The 24,086-nt window shown below is 34.6% G+C and overlaps 1 protein-coding gene across 1 annotated transcript in view; it reads left to right on the top strand.

Annotated features, from left to right (window-relative positions):
• Window positions 1–24,086, top strand: part of LOC129943393 (short neuropeptide F) — a 128,935-nt gene that overhangs the window by 102,538 nt on the left and 2,311 nt on the right. Inside the window, exon 2 of the mRNA XM_056052801.1 lies at window positions 23,976–24,072. Within this exon, the coding sequence (XP_055908776.1) occupies window positions 23,979–24,072 (94 nt within the window). The 5' untranslated portion in view covers window positions 23,976–23,978. The remainder of the gene's footprint in view (window positions 1–23,975; window positions 24,073–24,086) is intronic.

The following is a 24,086-nucleotide window of genomic DNA, read 5'->3' on the forward strand; positions in this document are numbered from 1 at the left end:
GATCTGTTTTTGGGCCATTATTATTTCTTATTGATATGAACTCCCTATTTCAACAAAGGTTTAACGGTAATTAAATAGCTTTTGCTGATGATATCGCTTTCACTTAATAATGAGGACCTTAAAATGCTTAGAATCTAGTTTGCAGCTCACAAACTAATAATGAGTGAAAAAAACTGAAATTATGCATTATGAGACATCAGGATACACTTTTGATGACTACGAAGTTTCCTCTCATTCATAAGATTGTAAACAAATTAGTTTACCGCTACATAATTGTGGAAGAGACAATTTCAAAGGTTTTAAAATTAATTCTGTTGATTCATTTAAATATTTAGGGGTACACATCGACAAAAAACTGAACTGGAAGTGTCATATTGAAACAGTAAGAACCTACTTGACTGTAGTAACACAAAAGATGTATCTTTTAAAACCTTACTGTTCACGTAGTGTTTTGTCAATGATTTATTACGGACTTGTTAACTCAAAACTGAAATACGGTATAGTTAACTGGGAAGGCGTTTACATGAACACTTTTGAGTCCCTCTTGGTTGCTCAAAAACATATCGTACGAAACATATGCGGTAAAAATTGATTCACACATAGCTGGCGTTTGTGATTCATTTTATTTATTTACAGTGTTTTTATTTATTTATTTCCGTATTTAACTTGCGAGTAAATAATTTAGCACTCTTCAATGTTCCGTTTGCACGTAGATCACTTTTCACAAACTTTTATCTAACCACCTCCGCCAAACTGTTCAATAATTTTAACTTATTTCTGAAAAACGTCAGATCATGGCTTTTTACTAATGACCTCAATGATGTTGAGTTACTGTTTAGAGTTACTTCCTGGAACCTAATAATATGCATATACATATAGATATAAATACACACACAAGAAAGATTCTTCACGGTTCCTACAAAATACTAAATTATAATAAAATAATAAATTATTTTTCATTACTGAATAAATATTTAAAAAAAAAAACTTATGAAAAGATGAAAGTACCCCATGTCAGTTATTCTCAGTTAAAAATTATATGTTAAATCAATCAACACTAACGTAATAGTTATAGATTGATTTTATTGTATTCTGTTTTCATCATTTAATTATATAATTTTATATTTGTTAATTAGATATAAGTGAAATTAATGCAAAATAAATTGAATTAATTTGAATTGAATTGAAAATAAAAAGTAGCTTGGATGCCCATCCGTGCCCGTCTGTCGATTTTTGTAAAAGTTTAACAAAATATTAATAACAACATTTTGTGTAAAATAACATTTTTTGAATTTTTATCTTTCTTTGATCTCGTGGTAAGTTGAAAACCATTTCTTATCAGTTATTTTTTTACTTTTTAGGTTTTCGTTTTTTGTAAAAAAAAGTCAATTGCGTTTTTCTAAAAAATTAACTAAAATTTTGCAACAAAATTTTGCCTATATGATTTCAATATCTTTTTTTTTTTTAAGTATTTATAAGTTTTTTCTTATAAAATAATAACGGATTTAGACAAACATAAGTACATACACAAGCATACGCAGACATCTCTTTAAAACCCCTTTATTTGGGTTCTACGGACCCTGAAATAACAATAACTTCATATGGGAAGTAAATTAGTCATAACATCCTAAAGCTGGTGTGTGATCAGCCCAAACCAGAATACAAAATTACTTTTTTCTAATGTAAAACCCCTTAACTTAAACAAAATCAATTGGTATAAATTAAACCTTATAGTAGTAACGACAAATTAATAAATTAAATAAAAAAGCTGAGACCTTGACTGATAACTTCCTATAGATACCCTTCAAAAAATTATATTTTTGCCTTCAAACCATAAAACTTCAAAAAGTATTCAAGCCATAATAATTGAAGTTATTTTTTTTTAAATTAAGCCAATCTTCCGTGGCATTTTTATTCGGATTTTATTTGGTTTATAAAAATCAATTCTTACCAATATTTAATTAAATTTTTTGTTATTTGCTGTTTTTGCAAAATTTGGTATGACTTCACATGTTATAATATAATATTCATTTGGGGTCAGTCAATTTTGTTTACTTTTTTAAATTACTTATTTACTTAAGGTGGCGCTACAGTCCGGGACGGACCTGGGCCTCAACCAACATGCGTCTCCAACCACCTCGGTCCCTAGCTAGATGTCTAGAGTTTCGCACGCCAAGTTGGTTGAGGTCTTGACCCACCTGCGTCTGCCACCTGAGTCGCGGTCTTCCTCTACTCTGCCGTCCCTCGGAATTTTATTCGAAGAACTTCCGGACTGGAGCGTGGATGTCCATTCGCTCTTCATGACTTAGCTATCTAAGCCGTTGGGCTTTAATTCTGTTTACTAAGTCAGTGTCGCTGTGTAGCCCGTACAGTTTGTCGGTATATCTTCTCCTCCATTCTCTATCCATGCATACGGGCCCAAAAGACACGCGTAGAATTTTTCTCTCGAAGCATCCTAAGACGATCTCATCTTTCTTTGACAGGGTCCAGGCCTCAGCGCCATACATGAGAACTGGGATGATAAGTATCTTATAGATGGTGATTTAAGATGCTCGAGACAGAACTTTACTTCTCAATTGCTTTCTAAGTCCAAGGAAGCAGCGATTTGCAAGAGTTACTCTTCGTTTGATTTCAGCGCTGGTGTCGTTGTCTGTGTTTGTAGCGGTGCCTAGGTAGCAAAGTCTTCAACTACCTCGAAGGTATAGCTGTCCTGTCCATGGTGACGTTTTGTCCTAGACGTCGTTGTTCAATGTCCTTTTTTGATGAAAGCATATACTTGGTCTTGGCCTCATTGACCAATAAACCCATCTTCTTCGCTTCCGTCGCAATGCTCAAAAACGCTCCACTGACATCACGCTTTGATCTTCCAATTATGTCAATATCATCGGCGTATCCGAGTAATTGGATGGATCTTTGGAAGATTGTGCCTCTAATGTTGACGGTTGAGTTTTGCGTTATTCTATCCAGTACGATATTGAACAAGTCGCATGACAGTGCATCGCTTGTCTAAAACCTTTTTCTCTCTAGAGGTCTTCCCTATATGGATGCTGTAAAACGTGGCTTTAAAATCGGTAAATAGATGGTGGTTATCGACTTAAAGCTCCAGAGTTTTTTCAAAGATCTGCCGTAGTGTGAATATTTGGTCGATAGTGGACTTTCCTGGTCTGAAGCCACACAGATAAGGACCTATAAGGTTGTTGACGAACGGCTTCAGACGTTCACATAATACGGCAGAAAGGATCTTATATGCACTATTAAGGAGACTGATGTCTCTGTAGTTGGCGCAATTTAGAGGATCTCCTTTTCTATGTATCGGGCAAACTATGCTGAGATTCCACTCATTGGGCATGCTTTCTTGCGACCACATTTTACAGATGAGTTGGTGCAAGGTCCCTACCAAGTCATTGCCTGCTGCTTTGAATAGTTCGGCAGCGTTGCGGTCAGCTCCAGCAGCTTTGTTGGACTTCAGTTTAGATATAGCAATCTTCACTTCGTCGAGGTCGGGTAGGCGGAATTATTGTGTCTTGCCAGTATTCCTCTCTCCTCTTCTGCTCGTAGAGCTCGCGAGCAGCTTTGGTCCTTTGTTTTGTATGCCTCTTGTTTCGCTAAGTGCGCTTGCCGGCATTCGTCGTCAAACCAGGGGTTTCGCTGTTGTGGCCGTGTGAAACCTATCACTTCAGAGGCGGCATCTCTGATGGCTGCAAGGCAATGTTGCCACTGGTTTTCAATGCTTAATGAAGGCAGCATAGGACTCCTTAAGAGGTTACTAGAGCCTCGATCGAAAAACGACATGGCAGTCTTTTGCGATTGTAGCCGTTTAACGTCAGAACTTCTTACAGTACTTCCTTATTTTGGCTTGGACCGGGATATCCGTAACCGTACCTTGGCTACAACGAGGTAGTGGTCCGAGTCAATGTTGGCCCCTCGGAAAGTTCGGACATCCTGTAGATTGGAGTAGTGTCGTGCGTCGATCGAAATGTGGTTAATCTGTTTGACCAGTGATTGATCATCAGGAGATTTACATGTCGCCTTAGAGATATTAAGATGTGTAAACTGTAGTACCTAAACAACATCCTCTGGATTATTTTTAAATTCCTTTCACTCACACAAACATTTCTCAAAAAAGAAGTTTGCTGAAGGAAACTTCATTCAAATACTTCTTTCTGTATCTTTATTTTGATTTAGAATAATTTTGTTCAGTGTTTAAAATATTTTCGTATTTAATCGAATAAATACAAATAAAGTAGGTACAAATACATGGCTTATACGAGTTACGAATATGCCTTAAGAATTTCAGTACACACATAACATACAAGATACAAGGGTAATTTAGGAAAGTTTTCTTCACGTTTTTGACCCGAACTAGCAATAATTTGATTTAGCATCATGGTTGCTAGCATTCTGAGACAAAAAAAGTCTCTTTGCTGGATGATTTAACTTTTGTGTAGAATATGGACTCACAGAAAAGAAAAATATCTACCAAAACTGTGATTGCTAACAGTTGATCTGTTGATATGGGGTTAAAGCGTAGTATCTACGAAACCGCAGAGGGAAAGTTTTGGATTGAATTTTATTTCAAATTACGAAAATCAATTTCAAGCAATTGTATGAAGTTGTGTGAAGTTGTATGAAGTTGTAGGTTGTTGTTCGAGTTTTTATACATTTTAATTCACAAGGTGATGGTTTTGTCGGAATCAATTGTTCGATATTAAATTAATATTCAATATCATTATAATTTATGCACACTTCGTGTCACGTGAATAGGGACAGATATTTTTCAAGCCCTTAGGTTTTTTGGAAAAACCCCAACGTGGAATGAAAGAGGTTTGTATTAGATTAGATACCTTTCAAACCCTTAGGTTTTTTGGAAAAAACACCAACGTGGAATGTCTGTATTAAGTTCATATTGCAAGCAAACATTTTGGATTAAGTTAATAAATACAAGTTTTTTGACGGTTTTTCCGAAGAAGGTCATACAAATTACCTGTTTTTTTGTGGCACATGAATAGGGTTAATATCTAAATTTACCTTTTAGCGTGTTTTAAATTAGATAAAAGGATACTCTGATTGCTTGGAAGCTTCGTACGAGTATTAATTTGATGTAATCAAAAAGTATGTCCAAAGCTAAGAGTCAAGTCAAGGAGGAAATAGTCTAAATTCGAGCTTAAGGGGATCTCGGCAAAACCATCCGTTTCTTATCCAGCAAAATTAGAAGTTAAAATGTTTTATATACAATTACCTCAAGGACCCAAAAAAAAAAACACAAAAGAAGAGTCAAGAAAGCCACATCATTTAGGAAAAGGCGGGCGATAATGAGAGTTGCTTCAAATTCAAGGCAGAAGCTGGCTTAATGCTATACTATATCGACTGATACAAGGGTGATACAAAGGGCAGCACATAAAGGACACCAAACATTGAAGAGAAAAAACACCATTGAATGCTACACGCAAGAGCCGACGCCTTAACTTTGTACCAACAAATCACACCAAGTGGAATCGGGCTTGGCATACTGTTTTTTCCGATGCAAAAAAAAAAATAATTTGGACTGACCTGATGGATATAGCTGCTATTTCCAAGATTAAGGAAAGGTAAAAATTTGCCTTGAAATACTACACCAAAGAAGGTAATGTAATCACCTATCACGGGACAATGCAACTGGATTTTCAAAGCTCTAAAATGACGGAAATCACTTAAAATTCGATTCTAGAACGAGCTTTTCCGTATTTTTATGAATTATTTGGTGGACAACGATGGACTTTCCATAAAGATAATGCACCAATACATACCGCACGGACAACAAACGCTAGGATTCAGGGACAAAATGTGAACCTATTACAATGTCCTCATATCGTCCTGACCCAAACATCATGGAAAACGTGTGGGAATGACTTTCAAGAAAAGTCTACGAAAGATGACGGAAGTGTCAAAAAATCGAAGAGATTATTGAAGCCATAAAACGGTAGTGGGCCCAAATTTCGCTCAATTATCTTACAGCAATCTATTAATTCATACACCACAGGTTACTTGAAGTAATTCAGAAATAAGAAGGCACTACACATTTCTAAAAATTATTGTATCCTTCCAATAAATTCATAGTATTTACCTAAACCATAAAATTGGTTTGTTATTTTCCTTACTTTAAAGGGTCTTACAGGTAAATTAAGATCTATTCCATATCCATGTGATACGAAATTTATGTACTAAAAACTATAATAAGGTGGAGCAACAGTCCGTTGGGAACTAGGGCCTAGTGACTTACCATTCAAGCTCTCAACCATTCCTGATAGCGAGTACTGTTGTAACGGATGGAGGGGACCTACAATTTTTTTTAAACCGAATCCGAACGGCTAGTTTGAAAAGGCACTTTTGTCATTTGTTAATTCCTCGCAAGAGGCAGTAAGCGTAAACATGACATCCCCAACGCATTTTTTTTTTAAATTCAGTTTTATTAATTAATTCTTAAAACTATCTTGAAGCTAGACAAAAATTCATAAAACTAGCCTAATTTACCATAACTTATTACTAACTTACTGATCAAATACACTCTAAGTTAAACAAAAATACTTAATTCTAATGCCTTTCGGCCGTAAGATCTTTTTAACTTCAATTCACTTTTATTTATTTTTGTATTTATTAGAAAATAAAAAAAAAACTAATTTCAATATCTTTCTTTATTATTTATTTATTAATTATTTATTTAATAATTAGGTCCTTAAAATAAAACTTTAAACTAACTTGAACTATCTATTCTACCTATGTATAAACTAATTAAAATTAGAACAACCACAGGAGCAAATCTAATTATCTAACATTTTATTTTTCCTTATTCCATGTTTTTTTGTTTTTTTGTCACAATGTCTATTCTACTTAAAACTTAACCCTAAAACTATAAAAGAAGTATGTAATCAATGCTACACTATCAAATGCCGATTGAATGAATTGTGCCATGACCCACCTTGAATCCGAACTGTTTATCCGGAATTATTTTTTTATCCGCAGTCCACTTATGTAGTCAGAGCCCTATTAATTATCATCTCAAAAACTTTTCTAATGCTTAGAAGAAGACTTATTGACTGTAGATTTTCACTTTTTTGGGAGAGGATGAACCACAGCGGTCTTCCAATTCACTGGATAATATGCATTATTCAGTGCGTTATTACAGAGTGTGGTATAAATGTCAATCCAACGCACTAACCATCATGCCACTGGTACTAAAATAATAAATAAATGTAGGTAAATATAACGGGCAATTCATTTTGCGGTTTCAATAGTATAGGGCTTGAATTTGACATCTGTCAAACTTAGGTGTTAAACCTTTTTTCAGTTGAAAGTCTGACACTTACGAAAATGGATTGCTTAACTATTGCATAACCCATACAAGTTGTTAAAACCTACTACAAAAATGGTGATTCTGCCACGCCCGCAAGTCGTGCATTAAGAGAAGATTGTAGTTTACATAATTGTCCAACTACGAAAGCAATTGGCAAAATTGTGCAGAAATTTAAAGAGACTGGATTAGTTACAGATATTGTAATTGTAAGGCATGTGCATTATCGTTCCGCTCGTACCACTAAAAATATCGCTGCTGTAAGTGAAAGACTTGACGAAGACCCTAAAGTACTATTCACATGAGCACGACCAACGACCACGAATGAACGAATATTCGTCGATTTTGACGTTTCTTTCACATGCGAGTTTTTAATTCGTCGCGAATGAAGCCACAGCCAAACACCATTCACCACCGAAACAAAAGAAGAATGATTTTTTAGGTTAAGTACGCGCGATTATTTTATTCGTTGCGAGTGTGGATAATGTGGAACGCGAATAAAGTTTGACAGTTCGTATCAACTATAATTTTTTTCGCGACGAATAAATTTGTTTTCTTAAATTTATTAATATGTTATGTTGAAAAGTAAAAGTATGTATTGTAAATCAAATAGAAACTATATTGCCATCGTTTTGTTAAGAATTTGTGTGGAAATATGTCTTCAAACGTATATAAACTCACATTTTGTAATTCATTCGTCGTTCGTTGGTCGCGCTCATGTGAATACTACTTAAAGTGTCGCACAGTGGGTTCACTTCATATTAAGCATTGCTCAAAATCCAGTATCCTATTTTAAATCATCATTATTGTTAATTATTGATAGTCACTGTCATAGCAATGAAATTTAGTAAATAATAAGCTAAAATAAAAAAGCATTCACAACAATTTTTAAAGTTTTTGAGTATTTTACTTTTAAGAAATGAATGGTTCTTCAATTAACATTTCAATGACTTCAGGGTGAAAAAATTTCCGGTTGATCACTGGCATATCGCGTGTATAAGTTATTAGGGTATCAGAAGAGATAAGCAATCTATTAAAAACATCCGTCATAATATCCTTTCGTGATGTTTTCCTGCTTAATTTAGTTTAGTTTAGTTTAGTTTAGTTTATTCAATTTATCGATATGCTATACACATTAAGATATAATGTATTATTAAAAAGTGATAGTTTTACTATGTATACATGAGTAAGAAAAAAGCTAACATTAGTTGGAATACAAAAGCAAGATCAAAATAATTAAAACAATAATTAAAATTAAGTTAAAAGGCAAAACTTAGTAGTTTACTAATTAATGACGCTATAGAAATCAAGTTAAGTTAAGTTTAAATTATAAATTTATTACAGGTAAAACCGCACATTTAAAGCAAAAAAAAGTAGTAACATTTCCAAGCCTTCTTATATCACTTGGCAAAGAGTTCCATAAGCGAATGGTGTTGACAAAGACTTGCCGCTCAGATGTTAGGCATGTATGTCGTGGGATGTTAAGCTTGTTTGATCTATTTGAAGTAGGAAATTGTAATCTGTAATAAAGGTTATGTGGTTGATGCGTCTGTTTAATACTAAAGAGAAGAAGAAGTGTTCGATATTGTAGAAAATACTTAAACTGCATGTTGAATAAAGAAGAACTGCATACTTTGAAATCTTTGTTCCTAGCCTCCTGAGCTTCTTCACTTACTTTGATTGGAAATAGAGCATGGGTTATTATTTCACTTCCATGGATAAGGATTTTATGAACACTTGTGCTCATGTAATACTAGGGAGGGATATAGTTACGGTGAACATCCGTTCATTAGTATAATGAACAGTTCATTATTTGAAGAAAATGTTCATTATGAATTATTGTGTCTCGCAAAACATAAAAATTTTCATTATTTTAGAAATTGTTCATAATTTGTTCATTGTTTTATGACTTTTTTCTTTAAGGAAAGCCTAATCATGAAAACCATTAAATGTTTGATAAAAACGAATCCTTATTTATCCTAAGTCACAAAAGCTTAACTTTGACCATCTGATTAATAGAACTGAAAAAATATGATTTTTAACCGAACCTCTTTGTTGGAAGATTTTTTTTTTATTTTTCGCCGATGGGGTTCGCTTAATAAGCTTTTAATTTGAGTTGTATTAATTGGATCATCGAAATAAAGGTATTGGAACTTTGGAAAAATTACGGAGCACCATTTTTCTTATTAAATATCTATATGATTTCAAGCGGTTACACCCCTGAGAAATAAAATCAGAAAAATCGCTAATTTTAAACAAAACCTACCCCTCCCCCACCTTGAGCTATTAAAAAAGTACCAAACTTTTGTGTTCGATACCACGGCACAAAAACCTATAAACCCACGTACTTAGCTTTTCGGCTATACCTCCATTACCCACAATTTATGTCGATGCTTTTACTATAAGTTTACTGAGTCTTTAACTCAAATCACTTTACTTTAAAAACGCGCACCATGCTCTCACTTCTCTCTTCGGATTTATAATAAAGAGAGTCTGGTCTTTCAGTCTGTATCATTAGATTTAAAAGTTCTCTGCGCAAATTAAAAAAAAAAAAACCGTTCTAAAAATTGTATTGCTTCCGAGTAAAAGCCTTTTTCGTTGATGTACTTTATATACATAAAAACACTTTTAATAATAAAAAAAATATAATTTGTAATCTACATACCTTAATCAACAATCGACATATATTTTATTTTGTTTAAACTTAAGAATTTAATTTTTAAAAATAAAAACTTTAACCACTAGATTAAGACACTGCATATGTGAATCAAAAACAATTTAAAAGTGTCGACTTTGAAGTACCGTAACTTGGCCGCCAGACCAAGAGAGAAGGTAATTCTTACGTATGACCTGTGTTACACCGTTGATATTGATCTGGAACTTTTATTTTATTTTTATTCTCAAAAATTAAAAACTGTATTTTGAGCACTGTTTTATATGGAGAGGACCCACTGTGTGTCGATTCCTCGTCGTTCTCAGGAATTATGACTGTCTTCTGGCGCATTTTGCATTTGGATCTACGCCTAAATCCATATAAAGTCCAGCTCAAACAACAACTAAAGCCAACGTCACAACGTTGTAGATACGTGGAATGGGTGTTTGGACAACTAACGGTGAACGGTGATTTTTCACACAACTCAAGTAAATATGTTTCACACATACGAGTAATGTCAACGTTCAAAATTTATAATAAAAAAGAAATATCATGAAACAAATATTTTATATGTGTTTTATTTAAGTTTACTTTTGAAACCGAAAACGGATAACAATGTATTTATAATTTTTTCCTTCTACAACAAAGCATTTTATCTTGATTAATGATTGGTTAAGTACGTCGGAATACCTTAACTATACGAGTACGTTGGGTTTGAAGTTGGTATGCTTTTGGAAATCAATAACCCTATAATTCCTTTTATAATAAAATAACGACATTATGTTAATAGAACCAGAGTAGTAGTTATTTTCTAAAACAATTTTGTTATAAGGGTTAACGAGAAGAAGGGATTTTTGTGGTTACCATGGAGAATGTTTCATAAAAGAATTTCTAATCCTAAACTATAATTATTTGATCTTTTCCAATGCGTTGTTATTAGTTTGTGTGGTTGCGAAACATTTAAGCCTATTGATGACATAACTTTACAATACGTTTAGTTTGAATTATGCTTCATAGATTTGAAGGGTCAGTTATAAGAACATTCAATAAAACTAAGCTCTTGACAATAAAACACACATACTCGTATAAAGACAAACTTCGAAGTGCTCACATTTTATAATTTACGAAGAAAATTTTCATTATTCATTGCTATACATCCTTTCAACTGTTTTTTTTTTTTTATTACATAAGATTATACACTACGGTGTCTGCTTTTGTTGTTAATATGTTTGTTTAATTTCTTTTTTTTCCACCTAAAGAAGCTAAGAAATGACATATATGAGGCTCCATGGTAGGTAGGTAGAAATGGCGATCTCAAGGCAACCTAGCGTTAGATTCAATTAGCGCTGCAGTGCGCCGTTTTGATACCAAAAACTCGTTTGACCTTTGATAGAAAGATTTATAGAGAAGCTTTATAGCGATTTTGTTAGAGCCATTTTGTCGCATTGAGAAAAAAGATTAGGTCTCTAATCTTTGTCTCAGATAGCTCATCAAGTTCTTGAAAGAATGCTTTTCCAAAGTATTCCATTCTAATGTTTGCCAAAGCAGGACATTTGCAAAGGAAATGGATTATCGTTTCACTTTCTCTTTGGTCACTACAACAACGGCAAAAGGTGCTGTAGGAGATACCCAACTTCTCCGCATGAACTCCTATAGGCCAATGTCCAGTACAAACCGCAACAATCCTGGTTATGTCATGCCTTGGCCTGCATAGAAGATCGTTTTTACGGGTTTTGTTATATTGCTCCCCCTTTGGTTTGATTCAGTTTGGTAGATAGAAAAGATTTTATCCTTCATAGCACCAAGAGGAATGTTAACCATTTCCGCAAGTGGGCTATGAAGGGCCGATCCTTGCCTGGCTAGCTCGTCAGCCCGTTCATTTCCCACAATACCACTATTGCCCGGAACCCAGATCAGGGTGACACCGAGGTTAATATTCAGGTTCGCAAGCTCATCACGACATTGCTGGACCAATTTAGATGAGGATTTGGCCGAGTTAATGGTTTTGACAGCTACCTGACTGTCTGTAAAGATAGCCGCATTTCGGCTTTGGTTTGGGCTTTGTTTAATTATCTTACATGCCTCCCTTATTGCCAGCAGTTCAGCCTAAAAAACGCTAGCAAAGTTAGGAAGCCTAAAGGATTTCGCTACATTTAGGGTCTCAGAAAAGATCCCAGAACCAACTCCGCACTCCATCTTTGAGCCGTCAGTAAAGATGGTTGTGTCGAAACCTATCGACACGATGTCATTCTCCCAACCTTCTCTGGATGGAAAAATAACCTTAAAACCCTTACTAAGGCTCAAAGTAGGAGTGCAGTAGTCAGTGTCTACCGAGATAATATCTGAGGGAATCAATTTCGTTGTGTTTCTATGACCATAAGGTTTTGACAACCAGCTATTTGATTCCTTCAGCGTAATAGCGCTGCAGGAAACAATGTATTTAATAAAAAGGTCGATTGGTAGAAGATCCAAAATAACGTTTAAGGCGTCCGTTGGGCAAGTTCGCATGGCCCCTGTGGTGCCCACGCAAGCTGTTCTCTGAACCTTCTTTAGCTTATCAGTATTATAGGCTTTGCTAAGAGCAGGCCACCACACAATCGACCCTTATGTTAAGATTAGACGTACTACGTCTGTGTACGTCCACACAATCGACCCATATGTTAAGATTGGACGTACTACGGCTGTGTACGTCCATAAAATTATCTTTGACTGAAGTCCTCACTTTTTGCCGAAAGTTTTGCTGCAGTCGTAGAAGGCAACACAGGCCTTCTAAACCCGTACTTCAATATTTAGTTTCCAGTTTATTTTAGGATCGAGTATAACTCCCAAATATTTTGCACTGGAAGACAATGATAGGATTTGACCGTTGAGTCGAGGTAGCGTGAAGGGCGGTACTTTATTTTTGGTGGTAAAGAGCAACAGTTCAGTTTTACTTTGGTTAACTCCTAGTCCACAACTCGTGGACCAGCTGCTAACGTTTTTCAAAGCCGACTCCGTGATTTCACTAATCACAGAGGTGTACTTTCCTGACACCATTAGCACCAAACCATCCGCATAGGCTACCGCCTTCACTCCACATTTCTTTAACGAGAATTGTATCCATGTCCAGAAGCCATAGAAGAGGCGAAAGGACACCACCCTGGGGTGTTCCCCTACTCACGTGTTTTGTTGCGATTGTATTGCCTAGAGTGGCTCGAATCTTCCTACCAGTGAGCATGGAAATAATTCATTCTCGAATGAAGTCTTCTACACCGAACTTGAGCGATTCTTCTATGGATTCGGTAAGGACGTTGTTAAAAGCACCTTTTATGTCTAGGAAGTTGGCAAGAGTAAATTCACTACCTCATGGAGGGCAGTCTCCGTAGATTTGCCCTTAAGATAAGCATGCTGAGAGCTTTCGAGAGGGCGTCCAACTAGGATTTCTCTAATATGGTAATCAAGAATGCGCTCCAAGGTTTTAAGCAGAAAAGATGTAAAGCTTATTGGTCTGAAATCCTTCGCGGATTCATGACCTCGCCTACCCACTTTCGGGATAAAAACTACTCTGACCTGAGGCATCCTTTGAAAATTTGTTCCAGCCATGGAGCTGCCACATCATGCAACTTTTGAAGCATAACTGGCAGTATGAAATCCATGCCTGGGGATTTATATGGAGAAAAAGTATTGGTGGCCCACAAAATATTTTCTCTAGTTATAACGGAATTGACTTGCTCCACATGAGCTACGTTTAACTCTGTGGTTTCAAGTGGTTCGGGATTATCACTCTCGCAACCCGGAAAGTTTTTCTTCATCAGTAGCTCAAGAGATTTGGCTGGAGAGGCTTTTCAGGTTCCATCAGGCTTTTTTAGAAATGAAGGCTTACAATTTTCCTTCGATGAAACTTTGCTGAGCCTTGCGTCTTCGATTGATTGACAGTATTCTCTCCAGCCTTGTCTTTTGGCTGATGACAGGGCTTGCTTGTAAATTTTAAGAGTCTTTATACGGTTGGTAAAACTTATGTTTGTGGCAGATATTGAAAATTGTCCTCGTGATTTTCATTCCACCAAGAAGGAAGGGTTATACGGCTATATATAACTGAGCAAGAGACTCTAAAAGCTTTACTTATAGAAGTTTCAAAGGTTTTCACCTTTGATTCAAGGTCTCCTATCGATTCAGTGAGATTCGGTAAGTTGCTTGTTTTGGGATTTCTAAAAGGCGGAGGGTTTTTCGACTCGAAATTAATTTGAAAAGAATGCACTTGTGATCCGAAAACGAGTTCAAAGGGAAACTCTCGAAATCTCGACTAATAAATTACTGTTGTTTACTAAAGTAACTTCAAGCACATCCTCCCATCCATCATAATTTTCCAAAAAGTGACTCACCTCTTTCGTGGATCTCAGAACTTTCCCAAAGGGTATGCCGGGCCTTTGTGTCGCCTCCGATCAGAAGGTTTGCCTTTTTGATTTAAGCTTCGGTTATGATTTTGCACACCTCCTCCCTAGGTGATGGTGCATTATGGGCAGAGTAAAAAGAGGCCAACAGCAAAACCTGTGTATTTTTATCTTCAAATCTGACAACTGTCAGATCGGGAGTACTAAAATTTAGACTTAAAGAAACCTTTTTAAATGTTTCTAAGCTAAAATACAAGTTCTGGAATTACCTTGGTCTTGATCTGCGGTTTTATAAAAGAGGTCGTATTGGTTGTCTTGGAGGCCTCGTACCTTGAGGCCGTTTATCTACGGTTCTTGGATAACGCCAATGTCGAAGTTTTCCTCCCTAAGGATGACTCTCAGATTACTCCTTAAGAGTGCTTCAGATTAATCTGGATGACCTTCAGCGCGTTTTTTAATTATTTTTAGCTGCAGATTCGCTGGGGATCTCGACTCCGCTTATAACATCGTCAACCTCAACGTTTTCATCAGCTTTGTCGGTGTCTGTTCCCCGACTCTGCAGAATTTTAATTTTGGCATTCCTTATGCCAAAACTAAGTTTGTACTCGGCCTTTTCGAGAGCCCCTAGACTCTCCTCACTAATCCTCAGAAGGTAAAAGGCGCTGGTCTTCTGCGGTTCTTCTGCCTTAACTGCAGCCCAATTGTGCATGGGGACCAGCGGATTTTACCTCTGAAGACCGCAGATCAGGTCCTGTCCGCTTGGCTTTTCGTTGGCTTTGGTTGTCTAAAGATGTCCTTAGCTGGGATAAGCTTGAGCTTCAAACCCTTCCAGTCATTGCTAACCTTAGCAATGCTTTCACTAAAGAAATCCCTAGAAAACCTGTCAGCACACTTTATTACCCTATACCCCCTGAGCATCTCGCCAGGGTCAAAACTAGGGTAGGGGCCCTCACTGTTTGATATAGTGTATGAAAACACCATCTCAGAGAGCTTGCCCTCGATAGGGTTCCACACGTTCAGAAGACCTTTGCTGTTTTTGGAGAGCATATCCACAACGCCTTCGTGGAGGTCATCCCTGACAACCTCACTAGGAGTACGCAGTTGCACTGCTCCAGAAGATGGTGCTTTCACTGGCTTTGTCCGGTCGTCAAGTTTCTCTGTTCTGTTTCTGAGACGTGCAGATCTCTACCTGAGATCTGTTTCGCTTAACGGCCTTTTCTCGGCTGGCTAGAATGTTGTTGTATTCATAAAAAACCTTCTGGTACTTTATTTTATCTTGGGCGTCCCTCTCATGAATCACTCCGGTCTCTTCATTTTTGGCAACCTTGGAAAATCTTGACGTCAACCTAGCACTACATACTACTTTTTGTTTAAATCGTTGAGCTACCATCTTTTTTTCCGCAACTAATTTACAACAAAAAAGCTACAATAACTGCATACTCAGTTTTTTTTAAATTTCTAAAAATGTTGTGACAGTCTTAACAAATTAATAATTTAAGTTTTTCTTAAATAAAATGTAATACAGTGCTATTGAAAATGTTGTCATTTGTTTTTTTTTTGTATGGTTTATATATGAAGATTTCGTTTTTTGTGTTTTCGGATATTGTATATTTTGTTCAGGTTTCTGAAAATGTAATTCTATAACGCCAAAAAGAGTTGATTGTATTAATATAAAAAAAAACTCTAATCTTTTCCCAGTTTCTATCATAGGAGGCTTGTGAAAAGATGCATCAACCGAGATTAAAATGCTATTCTAAAAAAGCAAAAGAAGGTCAATTCATAAGGTAAACATTGCAGGAAAGCTCAATGTGTCAACTGTAGCTCGAAATTCAAAGAGGGATTCTAATATAAAAGGCATCTTAAAGATGAAATGGATACACCCACGCTGCTGTAGTAGCTGTATTATACTATATATGAATACCCTGTCTATTTATGTTCCGTATCTTTGTTTTGCTTCGGCGGAATAAATAAACTCATGCAAATATGGATAAGTAAAAAAAATCATAACTTAAATAATTGGAAATAAATATTGTGGATCTATGAACCTACCAACGCGCTACCTGGCATTTTGATTCAATTTTGTTGAAGAACAAAATATTCAAATTTTCAATCCCACTCTTTATTTTAACAAAGTCTTTGAAGCGTTCAACATTATTTTGTGTAGGAAAAGGTATCTAAATTTTTTCGTTTCCTTCATTATACTTGGTTCATATGACATCTTTTTATTTTTTCTTTCCATGTATGTAAATTCCATATGCCATAAAAATACCTAGGATAACAATCAAAGCAGGAACAAAATTGAACAATGGCATTTATTCCTTCGTCGTGTTGCATTGAGCATATGGATTCCATCACCGATATTTGTTTTCGATATATTTTAACTAGGGATTCTGAGAAAGAAAAGGAAGTTGTAAAATGATGGTGTCAATTCTGCATTTACCTCTTGTACTTATGTTTTTTTTTATTCATGTTAATGCAGAAATACCTACTAAAGTATTCTCGAATAGAGAGAGTTGCATTTTTAAAGTGGATTTCAATGAAAGAATCGTTTCAATAGGCAGCAGTAGATTCCACTTCTTCCTATCAATCAATTCAAAACAGTGTCAACTTGAAACAGTTTCTTGTAATTTTCAATAACTGACGACATGCTCATTTTCTAACTCAATATATTTCCCTATGTGTGTGTACTGTGTAGCTATTGGTACTGCTCTTGATTCGGTGAGCTTTTTGTTTTAAATTGGTTGTCTTTAACAAATCAAGTACTCCGTCGAAATCAGAAAGAAATGTCATTTCCTCACGGATAGTACCTACCCTACGCCTACTTGGTAAAAGAATTCAGAAGGACTGCAAAAATAGAAGTTGAAGCATAATAAATTCAAGCTCTCCTTTCCTTATTCTTCAGATATTCTCTCGAATACAAAGTTTGAAGTATATGGCATCAGGCTATCATTTTACTTGCATAATAGGTCGGTCGTCTGGATGCTTTTATCTATGTGCTATGTGCATTTTTCTTCCACTATAAAAAAATTATTCAAGGGTGTATTTAAAGGTAAGTACCCAGTTATTTTTTTCGCACCCTCAAGCGAAATGTTGTATTTCAATAGGAACTAAATTGTATGCTCACGCAAGAGTGGATTTGACCTTCTGTTATCCTTACATTGTGCAATTGTGCTTACAACAAAACATATAAAACAATGACCACAATAATACGAATTTTTATTGCGAGTACTTTTAATTTTTCAGTATAACAGTCTTATTCGGCTTTCAAAGATCAATTAACTGACGATTGATAATAAATCAATTGATACATTATTATTATTCAAACTTTAAATTTGAATGCTGATAACGATATAACCGATTAATAAATTTCATTAACAAAAATGTCAAATAGCGAATTGATATTCGATAACCCCAATAGCGCTGTGATGTCAAAATGGATTCTACTAATATACAATTTGGTCTTGTCCAGGCAACCCTGGATTGGGACAAATTTGAGAAGGCAACCCTATGATATCAGACAAATAAATAAGTAACCTTTCAACTAAATCAATTTACTGCACTTACCTAAGCCTTAAAACTTCAAATGCCTCAAACAATGAGCTATGCCAAGTTTTCCTTAGGCAAGCCTATATTGTTTGAAATACATACATTAAATTAATCTTCGTTGGACACCAAAATCATTTGAAAACAAGATGAAGTTTTTTTTAATCCGCAGACCAACCTCTTTAAGCCAGATAACCTTTCAATAGGGCCAGCATAAAGGTAGCCAGTATAGTTTTTTTGTCATCATTATGTCATGGACATTATATTTTATATACCCTACATTTGTAAATAACAGATAATGGCAATTGAACTAAAAAATTCACTCTCACAACTCACAACTTAAAACAATGATTTATGATTTCCACTAAATTCTTCATTGCGGAATTAATTATTATCAGTAAGGCTGGATGGCATCAATATTAAAATTACTGGTGATATTAAGATTGAAAAGGAGATGTGAACCTTTTTATTATTTAATACTCCTAATTTAATAATTTACAGTTTCTGATTGCTATAAACGTCCATCAGTAAAACATTTTAGATCTCTCCTGTTTTAATTTTTACTGATGGAATTTATACTGATAGCTATAACCGGCCAGAACATTGTAAGTGATTTGAATATTTGGAGCAAGATTTTAATACGCAAGTCAATTCCGAGGCCCAAAAACATGGAACTTTTCATTGCAAAAAATTATCAAACAATTATTTACCCGACAGCGGGTTTTTCAAAAGTGTACAACATAAACCATCGTACCTTTCCCAAAGTACTTTAAATTGATTAAACGATAATAAATCAGTTATGGATAACAAGTTCGGAAAAACAATATTGAAACGTGAAGGTAAGGGCATAATACTTGCTTGTTTTGAATGTCCGTAATTGTTATTGGCAGAGTTTTGAAGAAAGAGGTATAAAATGCTTCCGTGAAAATAAGCTCTTATATGGGATAACACACCCGCAAATGTAATGAAAATTAAGAAGGTTTATAAAGCGAGTTAACATGAGACGTCCAATAATCTAAAACATGCTGCTCAACTCCCCAACAGAAATGTCAGAATACCTACTTGACTTTATAATACCAAACGTTTTTGACTCTGTTTTAAATATATTAATCTATCAACTAAATAGAAAATATTTGAGTGTTTATAAAATCAAGTATACATACTCGTATGTATACGAAGTTTAAGTATTCCTATTTTTAAGCTGGTAGTAAATGAATTCCAAAATCTTTCCAAAAAATATTACTTCTTAAAAATCATAAATCAAAAAAGATGTAATTAAGTGTAAGATTCATCGCCAAAAATTAAAGCACTTTTATTTTTTGGCCAAAGCTGCATGTTTGTAACATGATATTTATGTGAATTTATTTACACAAAGATTTAAAATATTAAAATCATAATAAAATTAACATTATGCATTGAAAATATTATTTCACAAGAAAAAAATTAACTTGTCGGTTATTTGTTTGTATACAATCGTTATCTTGTTTGTTTTTTTTTTAATCTGAAGAATTATAACTTCGATCTTATTTGAAAAACTAAACGTCTTTACATTTAACTTTCTTGACATGTAAAAAAGAGTGATTGGTGACCCCGATGACCAGGGTTTGGAGTTTATGCGTTAATAGTTTTTACTCATAGGAATTTATTTTCATTTTTAAAAGTATAATATTCAAAAACAAAGAACAAGAAGTCATATTTTTTACTACTTTTTGGTTATAGTACAGCTTCTGTATTATTTTTAATTTCCCATTGGTACCTGGTAAATTTGTATTATTAAGAGAAATTGAAAGAACATATATGCGAAACAAAATTTAAGTTTAAGCTGTTTTATGTAAAGATGTATTCGAGGAGTAAAAATATTTTTAAAGGAAAACACTGTCTTGTAGGGGTTTTCCATAAGATTGGATAGATATTGAAATGGAATGGAATGGCGTTTGCTGTGTGGCATCGTTACGTAGCGCTCGCTGTCTACGGCGGCGACCGCCTCACTAACGTCGTTTTCAAAAAAGTACGAACCAATTACACCACCGGCCCAAAATCGACACCAAACGGTAACTTATTGAGGATGCCTTATCACCTGGTGAACCTCACGTGGGTTGGTGTCGTCCCATATACGGAAATTTTGCTTGTTAACACAGCCATTCATCTAAAAATACGCGTCGTCACTAAAGATGATTTTTCGGCCAAAATTGGATTCCTCTTCCAAACGATTCGAAGTCCAGTCAGCGAACAAACGGCGTTGTCTATGGTTATGAACTTTGAGCTCATGGGTCAATTGGATCTTGTACGGTTGTAGGCCAAAGTCCCGACGCAAAAGTCCCCAAGTTGAAGTCTGCGAAAGGCCTAATTCTCGGGTTCTGCTGTACACTTTCACGCACTGCGGCGATGTTCTCTGCCGATCTTGCGTTCCTTGAACTTACGGGTGTTGGCTGAATGTTTACTGAACCCGTCATCTCAAATTTGGCCACCAAACGTTAAAGAGTCGACTGTGAAGTAGACTGGCCACCAAGTCTACCGTAAAATGTAAAATAACGAACACTCATTTTGATTATACATTTTTGTCATGCTGTTTAATTGAGTAACTTGCCATGATGATTTTGCATAAGCAACTGAATAATAAACAAACAATTTGACAAACCCTTTACAACAAAACATTGACAACAATATTTCTATCCAGCTTTGCAAAATATTAGTAACAAAACTTTATAAATATAAGATGAAGAAAGGTTCAATTTAATAGTCCTTTTTGTTCTCAAGATACTTGCGTCAATAATCAATTTTTACCAATTTTTAGTAATTTTTGCAAGCTAAATTATTCATTCTCTAAATAATAAAAATAAATAATCGGGTGGCCCAACAGTCCGTTTGAGAACAAGGGCCTTATAACTCTCAGCCATTCCTGTGTGCGAGTACTGTTGTCAGGGATGGAAGGGACCTACATTTTTAAGCCGAATCCGAATGGCAGATTTGAGAAAGCACTTTTGAAGACAATAATTACTCTTGGAGAATTTGTCAATTTCTCGCAAGAGGCAGTACCCGTGAAAAAAAAACTTTAGGTGACATAGGCAGCAATCGAACCCAAGACCTCTCGCATGACAGTCCATCGCACTCTTTTTTGTTTTAATGCATTTTTATTAATTCGTTCTTAAACCTATCTTAAAGTTAGACAAAAATTCATAAAACTAGCCTAATTATCCACAACTTACAACTAACTTAATGGTCCCATACAGACACTCTAAGTTAAACTATAACACTAACTAATAATGCCTTTCGGCCCTAAGATCTATTTTACTTCTATTTAAATTTCATTTATTTTTGTGTTTTTATTTTTAAATATTGGGTTAAAAATCAACTCCTACCAATTTTCAGTAAATCAATTTTGTTAAAGTTCTTATGGTTTTATTTTGGAAAAGTTTGTACGTTTTTATTATTAATATTAATAATATTATTCTTCATTATACATGATTATTTAGGAAATAATATCATTTCTTTTTCGAAGATGCTCGAGGATAAAAAAACCATTTATTGATTTTACTGCTTTAGTATCACGTCACATTTTAACTACTAACTTCCTTTCGAGAGTTAAAAATATGTTTTGGAACCCATAGGTTAAAAATTATTGCAAAAGAAAACCAATGGAATTCATGTTTTTGTACTTATGGTATTCAAACACGTAAACTAAGTTAAACAAAAAAATGCACATACAAAATATTTCTATTGGTTGTACATACGTGCATATGTTACCGGAAATGTATATAATCCGTCTTTACATATAATTCCTAGGAAATTTATACAATGCCAAAAATTGCAAGGAAATGTGTGAAATAATTTTGTCTCTACCTATTCTATACATCTTCCAAAAGTAAGTATTGTATATAAATCCTAGGTTTTATACTTCTCCGCTTTTTTTTCATGAAAAACAGGTCTTTTTACGCTGGCATGAAGCAAATTTAGTTCTACAGTTACCAAATGATTTCATCGAAAAACCTTCAACAGAAGGCATCAAAGGCTAAACTTAATGTAAATATGATAGAACCGATTCCAGTCTGTAATAATTTAGATCAGTGTGAGACCAGCACAGTACCTTTAGCTAGTGCATATGATAAGGAATGCATTGTCTGTTCAAAAGAAACGACTGAAGATCATACTTGTAGACATTGCGGATGTGCACTCCACGCAATTTGTTCCAACGAAATAACAGGCTTCCAAACTGCTTTGTCTATTGTGTTCAAAAAATTAAGTAGTTTTGAGGATACCAAAGAAGTTGCGAATACCCAATCAACTGAGCCTGGACAAGGATTCAAAAAATGTCTTTGCAAGAAGGGTTGTAGCTCATCAAAATGTTTGTGCTTCAAAAGTAAAATATTATGTAATTTTAAGTGTCACTGCAGCTTACCCTGTAAAAATATATAAAAAACAAATAAGTTCTTTCATTTAAAAATAAAGTAATAAAAATTAAGAAAATATCTTTTTATTTCATTTTTAGTTGAACAACTCGCGTTGTTAAGCAGTTGTGTAAAATTCCTAGGAAATATAGGTATACATCTCCTAGGAATTATGTGTTTTAAATAATCTTTTGTAAATCTTTTTATATATTTCCTAAATATACTCGAAACTGTATACATTTCCTAGGAATTGTATAAAATTCCTAGGTATTAAACTTAATACATTTCCGGTAACACATACATATAATAAAATGCATATACGAAAAAAGTCAACTCGATCAAACACCACAAAAATCAATTTTCATTCTTGCTCAGACTGTAAGAATCTCCAACATAATGTTTCAGACGTAAATTACCACACAACCATCATCGCAAGAATGTCGGATTTGAACTCACTACTTTCTCAACTCTAAATCGAGCACCGAAACTATCGTGCTATCATCGTTAACTTTAAATTGGAACTTATATTATATAAACTATAACTCCGCATTTGTAGGGTTTTAAAATATTTATGCACCTAAGATACTTACCTCATGGTATGGTGTCTACAATATACTCGTAAGCTACACACTCTGACACATAGATAGACTACTTAAATTATACCAATGTGTTGTAGCCAAAAAGTATAATTTAATTTCCCAGCAAACCAGTACTGAATTTGATCCCAGTTAATTTTTAAAAGTCTGTTTCATGAAGTTCCAAACATTTGTTATGATTTTTCAGAATTTTCGTCTGTTTATTATTCATCTAAGCATTAAATGGGTTTTGGTTGCACACATTTTCAGATCTGAAATTATGTTTCAATAAAATTGTATATACATTTTAATATGTTTGGCATTGTTTTATTGTATTCAAAGGTGTGTTAGGCTGATAAGACTTAACACCCAACTTACATATATCTATACATACTTGTCCTGTGAAAATGATCACGGATTTTTAATATACCTACACAATATATGTTTCTTGCTTTTTTTTTAAATGTGCAATATTCTTGCACTTTTTTCAAATTTAAAATTAATAATGCCAAAAATAGAGAAATGATAAAACGCTAATATAATCTTATCCATTGTGAAGTTTGGAAGCGATTACATAAATTAAATGTTATATCACGAGTACTATTAACAATCCGGCATGTATTACATTTAAAATTCCCAAAGATATGACACTAAAAAAGCTAAGGCCATAGGCCCCTATAATTTGTAGTCCGGCCTTTATATACCATGTGAGAGTGTAAAGTGCTTACCTTATATCCTGCTTTTCACCTTTGATAAAAAAAATCCATTTTTTCTTCTTAAGCAATGCAAACAACACATATCAGGTATTCAAAAAGTTACACTATATAATAATTGCCTGAGACGAAGACGTCATATAAACACGTTTCCATGTCTTAAAAGCATGTATACTTATGAGACGAGCACTTTTGACTGTTTCAAGCTCTAAATACTTTCTTTTAAGTTTGTTTAAAGTTTTCTCATGTATGTATATGAGAACAAGGAGCACTTCACCACTTTTCGTTTAACTTGCATTTTTGAAGTGTGTCGTTTTTTTGCAGGAGTTGCTCTGGTGCACCAGAGAAGGAGCAACTTTTCACCTTATTTACACAACACTAATGTTAAATTAAACTCTTTTTTTTCAAGAAAATGACTTCACAGCGATTACTGTACGGATGTGGGATGATTGTTTTAGTTTCGCTCTTAAATGGAAGCAGCTTCGCAGAGATGGCATCAACCGGAAGTAAGTTATGTTAA

The sequence above is a fragment of the Eupeodes corollae genome, chromosome 1 (assembly GCF_945859685.1).
Source record: "Eupeodes corollae chromosome 1, idEupCoro1.1, whole genome shotgun sequence".
Taxonomy (NCBI): Eukaryota; Metazoa; Arthropoda; class Insecta; order Diptera; family Syrphidae; genus Eupeodes; species Eupeodes corollae.